The 14,471-nt window shown below is 41.8% G+C and overlaps 1 protein-coding gene across 1 annotated transcript in view; it reads left to right on the top strand.

The window, feature by feature from the left end:
- LOC139696001 (lachesin-like) overlaps nucleotides 1-14,471 on the top strand; it is a 481,837-nt gene that overhangs the window by 197,729 nt on the left and 269,637 nt on the right. The window contains exon 3 of the mRNA XM_071594649.1: nucleotides 11,113-11,320. Coding sequence (XP_071450750.1) covers nucleotides 11,113-11,320 — 208 coding nt within the window. The remainder of the gene's footprint in view (nucleotides 1-11,112; nucleotides 11,321-14,471) is intronic.

The raw sequence follows: 14,471 nt of genomic DNA, 5'->3' as shown, positions 1-14,471 counted from the left end.
ATTATATTCTTCGTTCATTTAAGTAAATGGTCATCTTAAAATATCTCAGAGGATATTAGTTTTATTTATAGTACGTAGAATTTAAAAATATTGTAATGAAATCCCCCTATATATATATATATATATATATAATTATATATATATATATATATATATATATATATATAAACCATAAACACAGTAATCAACCCGAAGGTCGGTTTAGTAGGTGATGGTATAGTTCACCCAGTACTAAGTACGGCGTGTGAAATAATTCACACATTAGGGTAGGGGGGCCAGTTCCTTTCCCTGTGCCGGTTATGGTTTTCCAGGAAGACCTGGTACCCGAAAAATCACATAGCTTAGATCGAGCTGCAGGTGCTTACAGAGGCTTGCCCCGGAATCGAACCCGGGACCCTCCGGCCAGCAGTCCAACGCTACCCACTGGACTACCGCGACCCACATATATATATATATATACATAATATGTATGTATATATATATTTACATATACATATATACATACACCTATATATATATGTATATATATGCATTTTTATATATAATATATATACATATATATTTATATTTAATTTCAATTAGTTCTGGGCGAGCAAAACGTTTACTGTACGATCATTATTTACGCAAATCAGGAAACCGAAGCATACATAGACTCGTCCGTTGGAGTGCTTAAGAATCATTTAACCCCACTGCTCGCAGGGGGCGTGGAGGAGGGCGCGAGGCACTCGAGGGAGGAGTGAAGGGAGGGAGGAAAGGGTGTCAGAATGGCGCAGGGGTCACGTTGAGCAGGAGTAGAGGGGCGGGGAGAGTAGAGGAGCCCTTCATTGTCAACCCTTAACATTCCCCCATCATTATCATTTTTCTTCCTCCATCCGTCGGCCCACCCCCGAGGCACTCGGCGGGAGGAGAGAGAGATACGTACCACGTATATGGCCACACATAAACCACGCCCCCGGAACTCAACCTCTCGCTCCTCCGGACTTGCCTCGGCTGAGATCCTTCCTTGGAATACCTTCCAAACCACCATCATCCTCTCCTCACCGCTGGCTGCGCGAGATATAGGCTTTCGGGGGTGGAGGGGAGGACGTTTGATTGAAGTGGCATTGAGCGTCGGGGGGGTTTAGGGGGGTAGGCCGGGTGGAGGTGGTCTAGTGGCGGAGGAAGACATTGAGTTGGGTTTTTAGATGTCAAAAGCGGACGGCGGCGGTGTGGGTTCGGAGGAGGAGCGGAGTCGGGAGTGGCGTGGAGGGAGTGATGGTGTGGAGGGGAGTGCGCGTGGGATGAAAGCGAAAAAATGAGCGGGGGGAGGAGTGAAGGGTGGCCGGGGGAGATAAAGGAGAGATGGAGCGGGGCTCGCGGGAGAGTGGAAGACGAAAGGATGAAGACCCGAAGGAGCGGGCACGGAGGAGGAGGGCGACCGCAGGAGAGAGCGGATGAAAAAACGCCAAGGTGGGGATATGTTGAGGAGGAGGAGGGATTGGAGGGATTTCCCCTGGAGGCGGAGGGGGAGGAACGGAGGGCGGGAGGCGGGCGACTGATAAGGACGAACGAAATGGGCTAGGAGCGGTGCAGGCCGGCCTGGGCCCCGGGTGGGGGAGGGTAGGGATGGTTGGTGTGGTGTCGAAAGGGGGAATGGTGCGGGAGGAAGGGGGTGGGTGACCCCTTAGGGCATGACTGTTAGGGTCCGTGCTTGCTGTTAGGGTAAGAAAGAGGGGCAAAGGGGAAGGAGTAAAGGAAAAAAGAGAGTCGGGGTTACGTGTAAGGCAAAGGTTAGCTCGAGAGGAAAAGGATAAACAAACGTGTGAGTTCAGACGGGAAGGGAGTATTCGGTGGGACGGAGGGAAGGTCGAGGCGGAGCACATTTATTTATTTTTCTCGCTCTTCTTTTTTAGTTTTGCGGTCGAGGGGGTGGGCCGTGGGGCGGAGGGTGGACGTCGATATCTTGCGGGTGGAATGGAGTGGCGGTCGTTTGGCCGCAGGGGGACGACGTTGGGGGCGGGGGGAGGAAGGGGCGGAAGAAAAAGGCACATCCCTCGGTCATAACTCGTAGCCATCTCCCGAGGGGGTTGCAGGGAAAGGAGGAAGGGGGTGAAGGGGAGGATTTTGGTGGCAGGGAAATTGAAAATAAAAGAGAAGAGGTGGGGGGGGAAGGGGGATGAAGATTGGAGGCGATGGAAGGAGAAGGAGGAGGGAGAGAATGGAAGGAGAGGAAGAGTTCGACATGGGTAATGTAAGTCCGCCTCTGTTTCTCCCAAGACTGTTGTGGGAGGGTGGGGGGTCGGGGCTGGAGAGCAAAGGGACGCTCGGGTTTTGGAGTTATTGAAAGGGATGAAAGGGGTTCCGCGGGGCGGGGAGGAGAGATCGCGGCGAGCAATCCGTGAGTGTTTTTTTTGTTAAAGGGGTCGTGAGAGGAGTTGAGGAGGGGGAGAGAGGTTGCAGGATGCGTGGAAAATACCAGGTCGAAGGGGTGCGTGTGTGATTGGCGGGGGAGGGGAGCAATCCGAAGAGATGTCCCTTAGGCTATTGGGGAGGATGCATTATTATACAAAAGACGAGGTGGAGTCGCTGAGGGGACGAGGAATCATCAAAAAAATGTATTCGACTGCATCGCCGGAGTAATTCAGATACTTTGAAGGGTCCCGGCGTCTAAACAGCACCCCTTGGGAGTATTAGTTAAAAATGGCGGTTTGTCTCGCGGTTGGGGAAATGTTGCTTCACAAAATTATTCCAGTTGAACTTGGATTAATTATTCCCTTTAAAAGTAGTATGATGAACATGATTTATGCGATGGAATGCGTGAGATGTAATATATCCATATCTTTAGTAATGTTTTCCCCGAAATAGGATCAAATGCAAATTATTCTGCGAAGTTGTTCAGACAATGATTATGTTTGTGCAAATTAACGGTTCCTGGCTTAATTTGGAGGTGTGGCCCCAAACAAAATAAGCAAAAAGATATTTTCCTCTGATCCGTAGAGTGCCACCCTCCACATGAGAGTTTCCACGAGCTACTTCCTAGTTTGCAATCGCAGGCTCATGGAATATACTAAGTAGCTGGCTGGCTCTTCTTCGAGAGAGACTTCATAGCTTGAGCTATTCTTTGCTTGATGCCCGTCCAATGTCTTCCATTTTAAGGCTTTATTCTATTTTTCTTTCTATTCTTTTAAAAAAATAAAAAATTATTTTTCAAAAAATTATAATTACCAGCAAAAGGATTGAGTTTCATTACTACTCTAATTACATTAAAAGTTCGTCCAGTTTTTGTGACAAGGGACCGGAAGCCGTGGTTATACACTGAGTTTGTTATTATTTATCTTTTTATATTATTTTCATTCCATCTCAAAATTCTACATTTTATAAATTTAGATTAATTTTTGTTTGAACCCAAAGTATGCGGTAAGAGTCGATGTAAGCCTGAAATTATGGATTTTGAATAAATTTTGTCGTTTTTAGGTGTAAAATAGTTACTAATCGATCGAAGTATTTTTCAAGATGTTAATTAAATGTGCCATGTCTGTGTTCCTGTAATGATATGCATATTGTAATTAAGCATTATGGCAGATTTAGGTCATTCCATCTCACCCACGATTTGCCTCAAATACGGGGATTTTGGTGTTACTATATGGGATATAGATTTGAGTGTCACTAAATTAATAGAGAAAAAATATGCTTACTTAAGCGTATTTTAATATTTCTACGGATGTTCTCGAAAAGATATTCAATTTTAAAATTTAGGATTTGTATCTTGAAATATATTAAATTTGATACCTTTATTACCTCATTTGCTCACGCGCACAAATAGAATATAAGTATTTTAGGTGAGTTGAAGTCCGCAAATGGAACAACTTCTTAGAAATACCCTTGTCCTTTTTCTCCGTATTAAATATCTCACTTTATTGCTGCGTAGAAATTTTTCCTTGGCCAGTGAAAAGAGTAATCATGTAATACGAACTCATTCACTAATCCATATAGCAATTCCGCACAAATCTTTTGAATAAGAAATTAGTTGACCGCTCAATATGGCCCCTTGTAGGGATGGTACTAAATAGCGTACCATACGATGCAGAATATTTCACTACAAAAAATTCTTCTGAATGTAAAAGTAGGAATACAATTTGTCCTTTGGTTTTGTGAAATGTAAAAGTCCTATCTACTACTATCCATCTAAATACGATAAGTCTACTTTCCCAAGCTGATATTTAATTAATTTTATTTCTGCAACCGAAACTCGATGTTTGCTGCTGAATTGAAACATAAGTTGTCAAATTTTTGGCCAAATTTTCCTCCCTTTATTTGTTACAAATGGACCAATTTAAAGAAAACCTAGCCGTTTATTACAAATACCAGAGGGCTATGAGATTTCTCTTGTGTTTCTGTGACCCATGATAGCCTCGGGTTCTCCGTGTCAACCGTAGTTTCCACTGTATTTAAATAAAACAACTAGAGACATAATAAATGCTCGAATATAATATCTATTTAATTTTATTTGCCCGCTATAATACAAAAAGTACAAAGAACTCATGCATATATTAATAAAATCAAAACGTTTCATCTTATGAATTTTTAATGAATCATGATATTTTACATTTTCTTCTCGAAGACATAGAATAATCTCCCGGAGAGGCGTTCGAATGAAAGAGAGTGATAAGCTACAAAGCGGAATATTAAACGACTTTCCCATTGGACCGACAGTAAAGGATCCCAGGGTACGCTCAGGGATTAGCGGGATAGAAAGCGGCAGCTTGAGGAATCCGCGAGAGGAAGTGAGAAAAATGTAATTTTTTTAGTAGTGGGGCGAAGGAGGGGGGGCGGGCGTGGATGTGGGGTGAAGGAGGGCGGGGGGAGGGAAGGAGGAAAAGGGAACTGGAATGCCAATGGGTAAGGAGGCGAGGTGATTGTGCGGGCGACCAGCATGGCAATAGAGGGAAAATAGATGCAAGGGTTTGGAGGAGGAGCCGCGGAAGGGTGCGGAAGCAGGAAGAGTCGGCGGAGGGCGGGAAGAGATGCGGAGGAGGTGTGGGGCCAGGGAAAAAGGGAGAGACTGAGGAGATGTGGATTCTTTAGAATTTCAGGAGGGAGAAGAGTTTTATTCCGAGTGCTCCCGAAGAAAGAGCGAGCGAGGCAAATGGGACGAGGGGGCCGAGGAAATGAGATTGTGGGGAGGAGGACCGCCCCAGCGGAGACAGGTGAGGGCGGAGGGAGAGAGGGACAGGTGAGAGAAGACAGAAGGGAATAAGAAGTAATGAAGGGTAGGGATGGTAGGGCACGGCTTTTTGGATGCCAAGTAGAGGAGGGCAATTTATACGCGCTTGGAATAAATCCTAGGAAAAGTAATGCTTACTTGCAACAACACGTGCACTCCATTGGTCTCCATCGGTCAGTTCAAAAGGTACCTGCATGTAGCTCCTCAAAGAAAAAGTCCATCATTGCAAAAAAACGGATGCAGTGAAAGATACGGATGTGCTGTTGTGCTAAGTATCTATGTCAGAGAAAACATTGACAGGTGTTGCAATGTGGAAAGTATACACATAAAAAAATTCCCTGGGAGCTATGAAAAAGGTGTTTGGCAGGGGGATCAAGAACCAGGTGGGAGAGTAAATGATGGTGGTGAGAGAGGATGGTTAAGCGGTGAGGGAAAAGGGGGAAAATGTGCACTCAAAATCCCTGAAATGGCATGCAGGTGGAGTCGCATGTATGATAGCGGAAAACAGTTTAAAAAAGTGTTAATTATACACACCGCCGGAGTTTTCCAGTATATTAAAAAGGAGGGAATAGGAATGAATATCAACCCTTTATGCGATAGACCGGTTCTACAGGGTATATACTAAGACGTGTCATGCAGAAATGGAAAGTAAGATGGAGACAATTCCATTAACCCAGAGCTATACAACTTAAAATCCCCACACCTGACGTCTTGGTTAGAAAAGGTGGCGCCCCGCTGATGGCAGCCTGGAAGGGGGCGGCTTGGCGGGATGGAAACCTATGAGGGAAGGGGGCGGAAGGGGGGAGCTTGAGAAAACGGAGGACGGTTCAGGAATGTTTAAGCATGCACTACCTTTGATGTATTTTCATTGCTCTTTGGTCATGTTGGAAGGGATTTGCCGGCAAAGCCTAGGAGATCATTGTGAAATGCATGCATATAAGTACGTCTATTTATTCCTTAGACGTCATGGGTGAAAGGTCATTCTTAGTAGACTGAGCGAATACGGAAACCTCAGAATTGGGTAGATAGAAATCACAAGATTTCATTTGTTCATGATTTTAAGCGAAACGGTATGACTCATCCAGATGCATTCAGTAATACTTTTAATCTGTGTGAACAACATGTATTCGTGGTTGGAAAATAGAGAGGGAGAAAACTTAGAGAAATGGATTTTTATATGTCTGATGTCTCTGGAAGTGAATTATGAGCAATACAAATACTTTCGCCTCAAGTGATGTACATACCTATAAATTTTGTAAACATATTCTACTTCCAAAACGACTTGTATTAAAAAATGCACAGTCTGAATCTGTTATGCTATCGGCCTTGACGAGGTACTCTCCCTAAAACTGTGACCCAAGGCAGTTTTGTTTTTATAACCTTTATCTGGTTTTTGCTGTAAGATATGTCTATACATATACGTACATGCATATCATCATCACCAGTATTTCAACCCTAGGGTTGGTTTACTGCAGTACTCCATTCTACTCCATTTACTGTAAATGCCCTCAACCCTTAATACCCTCTCTGTCTTACGTCCTTCATCATTTGTCCTTTGTAAATGTCTCTGGGTCTTCCTCTTGGAATCTTCCCATCTATTTTTCCTTCTATTATATTCGTAATCAATATGTGTGTCCAATTCATCATCATTCTTCTTTGCCGTAGAGCTCTCCATATGGTCCTATCATCGTCTACCCTTCAAATGACTTCCTCTTCCTTACTTTTTTAGTCCATTTAATCTTCAGCATTCTCCTCCAGCACCATGTTTCTAAGGCTTCCATTCTTCGCTGGTCCACTTTTCCAATGTTCCAAGTCTCCGATCCGTAGACTGCCATGCTCCACATGAAAGTCCAGACGAATTGCTTCCTTATTTACCGCCTTGGGCTCTTTGAACATATTCATTGCATCTTCTTCATGAATGCCTTCTTAGCCGGGGCTTTTCTTCGCTTGATGTCGGTCGAACTTCTTCCATTCCATGTTATGCTGCTGCCCAGGTAGATGAAGAATTCTACTTGCTCTAGTTTCACCCCTCGAATTGTTATATCTGCATTCAGCTCCTGTCTTCCACGCACAAGGATTTTAGTTTCCCTCTTATTGATGTTCATATTATACTCCCCCAGTACTTGATCCATAACACTTACAGTTGCTTGCAGGTCCTCTCGCATTTCCGCCACTTCTGCGATGTCATCTGCAAACCGGAGCAGTACATGTACATGCGGGTATATAAATGTATATATGTGTATTTATATACATATGTTCATTTGAATATGCATGAGTAAAAAACCGTAAATTTTCTAATGGAAGCAGAGAAAATAAATATAACCTGCTTCTCCAAATATTTGTTGATAGCAATGTTATCAGCAGATGTAATGCATACTTACTGTTTTCAGAGACACGGTTACAATTTTATGAGCCAAAATAATCTTTAACCATATTTAACTATTTATATCCTTAAACAATGCATTTATATTTGTAAACGTATTTCGAAAAGGTAAACTAACTAATGAAGAACCGTATAACCTGAACTCAACTGCGTGTAAAAAATATGGCCATTGATATTAATAAAAATGAAACAAATTCATTTAACACGGTCAAAGATAAATCCAGTGAATTTATTATGTGAGGAAAATTGAAAAATATAACTTTCTCGCCATTAACTGATACCAAACTTCGGCATATTCAGTTTACTTCCATATTTGACGACCTTGAAAAGCTTTTATTCATCAGACTTCGCTAATTCTCGGTGAACTATAAGTTTCTGAGTTTTGCTTATGCATCAGAAATATATATTCAGCTTTCGATGAGGACATATTCCCTTTGAATCTATGAATAAGCCCTGGAGGTATGGGCTCAATATTCCAAAGGAAGCAGCGGCATTTCATGCCCTGCGCCGTCATCTTGCGGATGCTCCGCCGTGTGCTCACCCTCTCAACCCCCACCCCCTCGGGGGCGGCGCATGTTATTCAAATGCCGTTTTCCCGTCGCTCTTTCCCGGCCCCCATTCCACCCCGCGCAGGCCTTGCCCCGGCTTACCAGACGGGCGGCTTCCCGGGAAAATAAACGACACTCGATTCCTTCTGTCAAATTCGCAATGAAAAAATTCAACCCTTCTCGTACCGTTTTACAGATCTGCCATTTTTCTTGCGTCACTCTCGAAACAAAAGACGAGAATTCAACCAAATATATATATCTTGTATGCTCAGTTATTTGATTTTTACGCTGACCAAGTATTACAATTACGACAAAGTATTAAACAATTAAACGACGAAATCATCATTGTGTTACGGAGAGAATTGGTTCCTCTTATCTTAAAATTTTTAAAATTAGTTCGTTCCAGTCATAATGGAATAACCATATAATCATGCCTTATCCATTTTTTTTATTTTCAAATTGATCTAAGATATCTGCGTATATATATATAACTATATTTGTATATATATATATATATATATATATATATATATATATATATATATATATATATATATATATGTATATATAGTACAATATACAGTAACACACAATATAGAAACACAAAAAAAGAAGAACACTCACACGTATTTTCATGATATTTCGACGGAAACAATCCGTCTTCATCTGAAGATATAGAAGTAATCGATTATAGTATAGAAAGTATAGTATAGAGTATAGAAATAATGATTACTTCTATATCTTCAGATGAAGACGGATTGTTTCCGTCGAAATACCAAGAAAATACGTGTGAGTGTTCTTCTTTTTTTGTTTCTGTGAGGGTCATCCGGAAAGTAGTACCCGTTCGTGCCGCATGAAGTGCTGACGACGCGAGTAGCCGCTGGACGAGGTCAGATAGCTTCAGTGGCTTGTCTGCCTTCTCTGAGCCAAGTTGCGTGACGCTAGCATTGCCTGTGTTGTTTCTGTGATTGTTTACAATGTTTAAAAAAATTGAGAACGCCGCCAGTTGTGAAGTGAGGGCAGTGATTAAATTCCTCAATGCAAGAAACGTTCGCCCATGTGATATTCATCGCCAATTAAAGGAGGTGTATGGAGACAATGTAATGGACGAGTCGTCTGTTCGGCGGTGGTGTCGCAACTTCAACATGGGGAGGGGGAACACACACGACGATGAGCGTTCGGGGAGACCGTCTGTCATTACAGACCAACTGGTGAGCTCAGTTGACGAATTCGTGAGGAACGATCGGCGCGTCACAATTGATGACATCTGTGAGCATTTTCCCAATGTTTCTCGAACAATTGTTCATGAAATTGTTAAACACCATCTGCATTATGCAAAAATTTGTGCAAGATGGGTCCCTCGCGTATCTCAATGAGCTGGCGGCGAAGGACTATGCAGCAGGAATACAGAAACTTGTCACACGTTATGACAAATGCCTTAATTTGCTTGGAGATTATGTTGAGAAGTAGTTTAAAGTATCCTCTTTCAAATAAAATTTTTTATGTTTGTTAATATTTACTTTTGTGTCTTTATTTCACGAACGGGTACTACTTTCCGGATGACCCTCGTATATTGTGTGTTACTGTGTATTGTACTATTCGGCACTTCCGTGTTACGTCTACGAGAGCATATATATATATATATATATATATATATATATATATATATATATACACACACATACAAATATAGTTATCTACATATACGCCGATATCTTAGATCAATTTATATACACACACACATATATATATATATATATACACACACACATACCTAATAATATATATATTATTAGGTAATCTACCGGTTAAGGTAAGTTTTTGGACGGACACGGCTACTAAATAAATATTTTATGATTCCTAACAAAACACAAAATCCATCATCCTACTCTACATCAGACCCCTCTACATCTCTGAGTACTTTCTTCCTCCCTATATATATATATATATATATATATATCGTTATTTCTTAATAATTTCGACGGAATTTAGCTCCGTTTTTTTAGAAGAAACAGTACCACTGCTTCTTTTCTCTCTTCAGTGGAAGACGAAGCCAAATTCCGTCGAAATATTTATGAAATAAGGTGGGAGTGTTCTTTTTATGTGGTCTTATAAGTTTTTTATTTAACACTTCGATGTTTCTTTGAAGAAATCATCTATATGTATATATACATACTCTATATTTACACATATATACTATATATACATACTATATTTACTGTTTATACACTATTTATGATATATATATATATATATATATATATATATATATATATATACATATATATATATATATATATGTGTGTGTGTGTGTGTATATATATACATACATACATACATACATAGAGAGAGAGATAGTAGAGAAACTTAAAAGTGAATGTAGTGTATATCGGGAATCACATATGTATAATAGTTAATGAAGATTTACACGCCTTCATATACAGGTACTTGAAGTAACCGTTGAGAAATTGAGGATAACAATTATTAACTTTGATGCATTCGGGGAAACAATTCAATTTTCGTGACTGATGCCAAATGATACTGTAATTAACTCCGGAGGAATTTTTCTGGGGTAATAAAAAAGTGTGTTCTCAAACAATTGTGGTATTCGTACTATAAACCGTGAAAAGATAGCGGAGAAAACTTGAATTGTACGAATATGTAATACCAGAAAAATCACATTTTTTTGGTTTCCAAATGTCCGAACAGAACTCAACGATCAAAATCTCGGATATATTTCCGTTTTAATATATTTTAGGAATAATATGCCCAGTGATGTATTCATATTATGGAATTATTGAAATTTTTAATATTAATTGGCAGTAAACAATTGGTTATTGAATGGAGAAGGTTTTGCTTCCATAAGTATGCCACAAGTCCCAGATCGAGAATGATGAGTTCAAGCGATCAGACTGGGTGTGAGGGTTTCCGAGCAGTTTCCTGCTATTTCACCAAGCCACATGTTCCCCTTGCTTCAGGTGGCGTGGATCCACATCGACCGGCAGATGATCCTCACCATCCACAGGCACGTCATAGCCCGGTTGCCGAGGTTCAGCGTCTCCTACGACAACCAGAAGACGTGGCTCCTGCACGTGAGCGGCGTGCAGCAGGAGGACAGAGGCTACTACATGTGCCAAGTGAACACCAATCCCATGATCAGCCAAGTGGGGTACCTGCAAGTCGTTGGTATGTATCCGCGCCGCTCTCAAAGAATTTTATTTGGAATGCATCTAGCCGACATTCGGATGGATTACTGTGTTCATGGTTTTTTATCCTAATGTGGGTGCACCTTGTTGAATTTTGAATAATTTCTTTCAGTAGTTTGCCGTTTAAGATGTGTACGGTAAGGACATAGACTGTACACCCCCATACATCCTATTTCGCCTGACAAGAGAAATCTGATCCCCTCTCTAAAATAAACTGTTCTTCAATTCTGCATACGCTCTTTGTTTTCCCTTTACGTTTTTTCCAGCATCCTTGTTCTTTTTCTAATCTTGCGAAAGAAGACTCTCTCTGACGTCCTTCCCTTTTTCACAGTCTCCAGCAATCCATCCTTGATGAGAATACTCCGCATTCATTTTTCCTGCATTTTTGCATGCCTCCAGAAAAATGCAACCCCCTTCCCCATCTTGTACTTTTATTTGGTTTATTTTCTATCCATTTCCAACCTTTTTCATCCTACTCCAGACCCGCATCTCAAAAGCTTCCACTCTACGCTTATCATCCTGAGCCAACGACATAGTTACCGAGCCGTACAAAGCTACGCTTCAGATCAAGGTTTTTAAGTGTTTTCTAAAAATCCATATTTAACATCCTCGAGATTGATTTCTTATGTTTTGTGAATGATTCTCTCTCCAATTTAGTTATTCTTATGGCTATATCGCTACAAACGTGCCATTTTTCATTCAAAGCACTTGCAAGATACCTAAACCGCTCCACACGCTCATGTTTGACCTCTTAATTTAACGTTTAGCTTACACTTCGTCCTTCTCGAATAGCTCCTAACTTTTGATCTTTTTTCACAATTATTATTCTATCACATACCTATTACACGGATTTTAATGCACTCCAAAATAGCTATAACCTTTTGGCTGACTACCTTATTGAATCTTGATTATCCGCGAATTTACCTGATGTTATGAATTCTCCAATGCCCTTCATTTCTATCTGCAGTTACCACCATGGCATTTTAACTTTTTCCTCTGCTCATGCAAGCAGATCAACTATTCTGAATTATAGTAGAGATCCTTCTCCTACTTCTATTCCTAGCAATGCCCATTGCGATTTTACCTCATCCACACGCCCCTCATCTGTTTGAGCGAGGTTGTGTCACACTTTTGTGTTTGTACGGGTTTCAGATACGTCGCTCATCCATAAAATGTTCTCCTGATGCAATGCATTCAATAATTCTACTCAGTGATATCTATCTGACCTAATCTCGAAATCTACTTAACAAACAAATTAATCTACGTACATTGACCTCTTATTCTTTTTCTGTTAGTGATCTCAGTAATGTAATTGCACCACACTTATTCCTCCCCTTTATGAAACCAAACCGTTCGTCACACAAGTAATTATTAGCCCTCATCTACATTCTTTTGTTGATGCTTCTGAATGTCACTTCTGCTTCCTGTGAAATCAAACTTATTGCCCCAGAGCCCTCACATCAGGCTTCCTTTCCCTTTTTGGGATGAGAACAACGCTGGTGAGACGTCCATTTCCAGAAACATTCCTTCCTGAGGAATGCTTCGAATTTGCCCATAAAATACTCCTCCTTCCACGATTTCGAAAATCTTTTAGTGGCTCCAAGGAAAACTTATGTATCACAAGGGTCTTCTTTGATCTCGATCACATTGCCATCACATAAACCAGTTCCCAAACTATATCCATCCGCGCATTACTCTCTTTCTTTTTATATGATTTCTTGTGTTATGTTTGTAGCATATAGATCCACTATATATTTTTCCCCTTTCTCAAATATTTCTTGCTTAAATTAATAATTTTCCAACGACCCATTTATTATTGAGCACGGATTTTCCGTTAATACCTCCTGAAATATCTTCCATCTCTTCGTGCAGCGCACCCTAATTTTCCCTCCTTTTTAAGATCTCAATCTCAGCCTACCACAGCGACCTCCAAGCTTCTTCCGCCCTATTAGTTTCAAGCCTCAGTTTAATATTTACCTCTTTGTACTTCCAGCTTCCTAATTCTCCATTTATATTCTTCCATTACCATTTCTCGTCTACCTTCCCAATCTTCTCATCCAAACACGGTTCTATGGTTGCTCTTTAGGTCTTCGATGGTTCTCTCGAAATCGCCTCTCAGTATCCCCCTGGCCTGGCGTTACTCCCCCCGATCATTATTTCTCCCTTCCCTGAGTCACCTTCCTCTGTTTTGACAAAATGTGAGTTGAAGAAAAAACATTTTAATTTCTATGTAGATCTTAAGATGACTTCTGGAGTGACTCACCCAAGTCTTACATCGTCGGAGGACGTTTAACTATTGACCATTGATGATTTTTAAATGGACGGCTCGAGTGAGCACTCAGTAACCAAACTGTGCGAAACGTTTCAGCTACAAAAGTGGTGGCATTTCTCTGGTGCTCTCCGGACCACCCTGGAAGAAAAGTGTGGCATGCAGTGGCAGGATGGCAGGGGGTGTTAGGGTAGGGAAATTGCGTCAAATACGGTGATCCCCCTCCCCTCCCAGCTTCGGGGACGGGGATCCAAGCGGAGTAATGGCGACGAATTCCGGGGTCGGGAGATTGATTATTCGATGTTCGCTCTTCAAGAGAAGGGGGAGTTGTCGGTGGGGGGGTGTTGAATGTTCGGGGGGAAAGGGATTCACATCACAGTAAGCATCTGTCCGAGGCATCCAGTCCCATCGGTCGACCTCTTGCCCCCGGCCCACTTCATCCCCTCCGGGTCTTTCACGGATAATTTGACGTGGCCAAGAGGCGTTTAACGCGCATCCCCGCCGACAACCCTCCGCCTGCTTACCCCCCCCCCCCAGGCCCTCATCAACTCGCCCAGAGACTCGCTCGCCCTGGGAGGCGCGTGAAATGGGCCGCGGTGTCTAGAGTAAGGGTGCGGCTGCCTCTCTCGGGGGACTGGGGAGGGAAGGAAGGGAAAGGCTGCGTTCCGTGTGAAGAGGGTTCCTTTCTTGAGAAGCGGAAGCAAGGATTCGGGCGAAGGGGAGGGTATGAGGAAGTCGGGAGTGTTGGGAGTGCTCCAGTGTCAAGAATGAAGAGGAGGCGTTGGAGCATTTGGTAAAAAAAGGGGAGAAATTGCAAATGTTGCTTTAGAAAAATACAATAAAATATGTTGAACTATGGATG

Source organism: Hetaerina americana, unplaced genomic scaffold (genome assembly GCF_022747635.1).
Source record: "Hetaerina americana unplaced genomic scaffold, ioHetAmer1.1.p SCAF_1, whole genome shotgun sequence".
Classification (NCBI taxonomy): Eukaryota; Metazoa; Arthropoda; class Insecta; order Odonata; family Calopterygidae; genus Hetaerina; species Hetaerina americana.
Note: the sequence above shows the minus strand (reverse complement) of the source record. Positions and strands in the feature narration are given on the sequence as shown.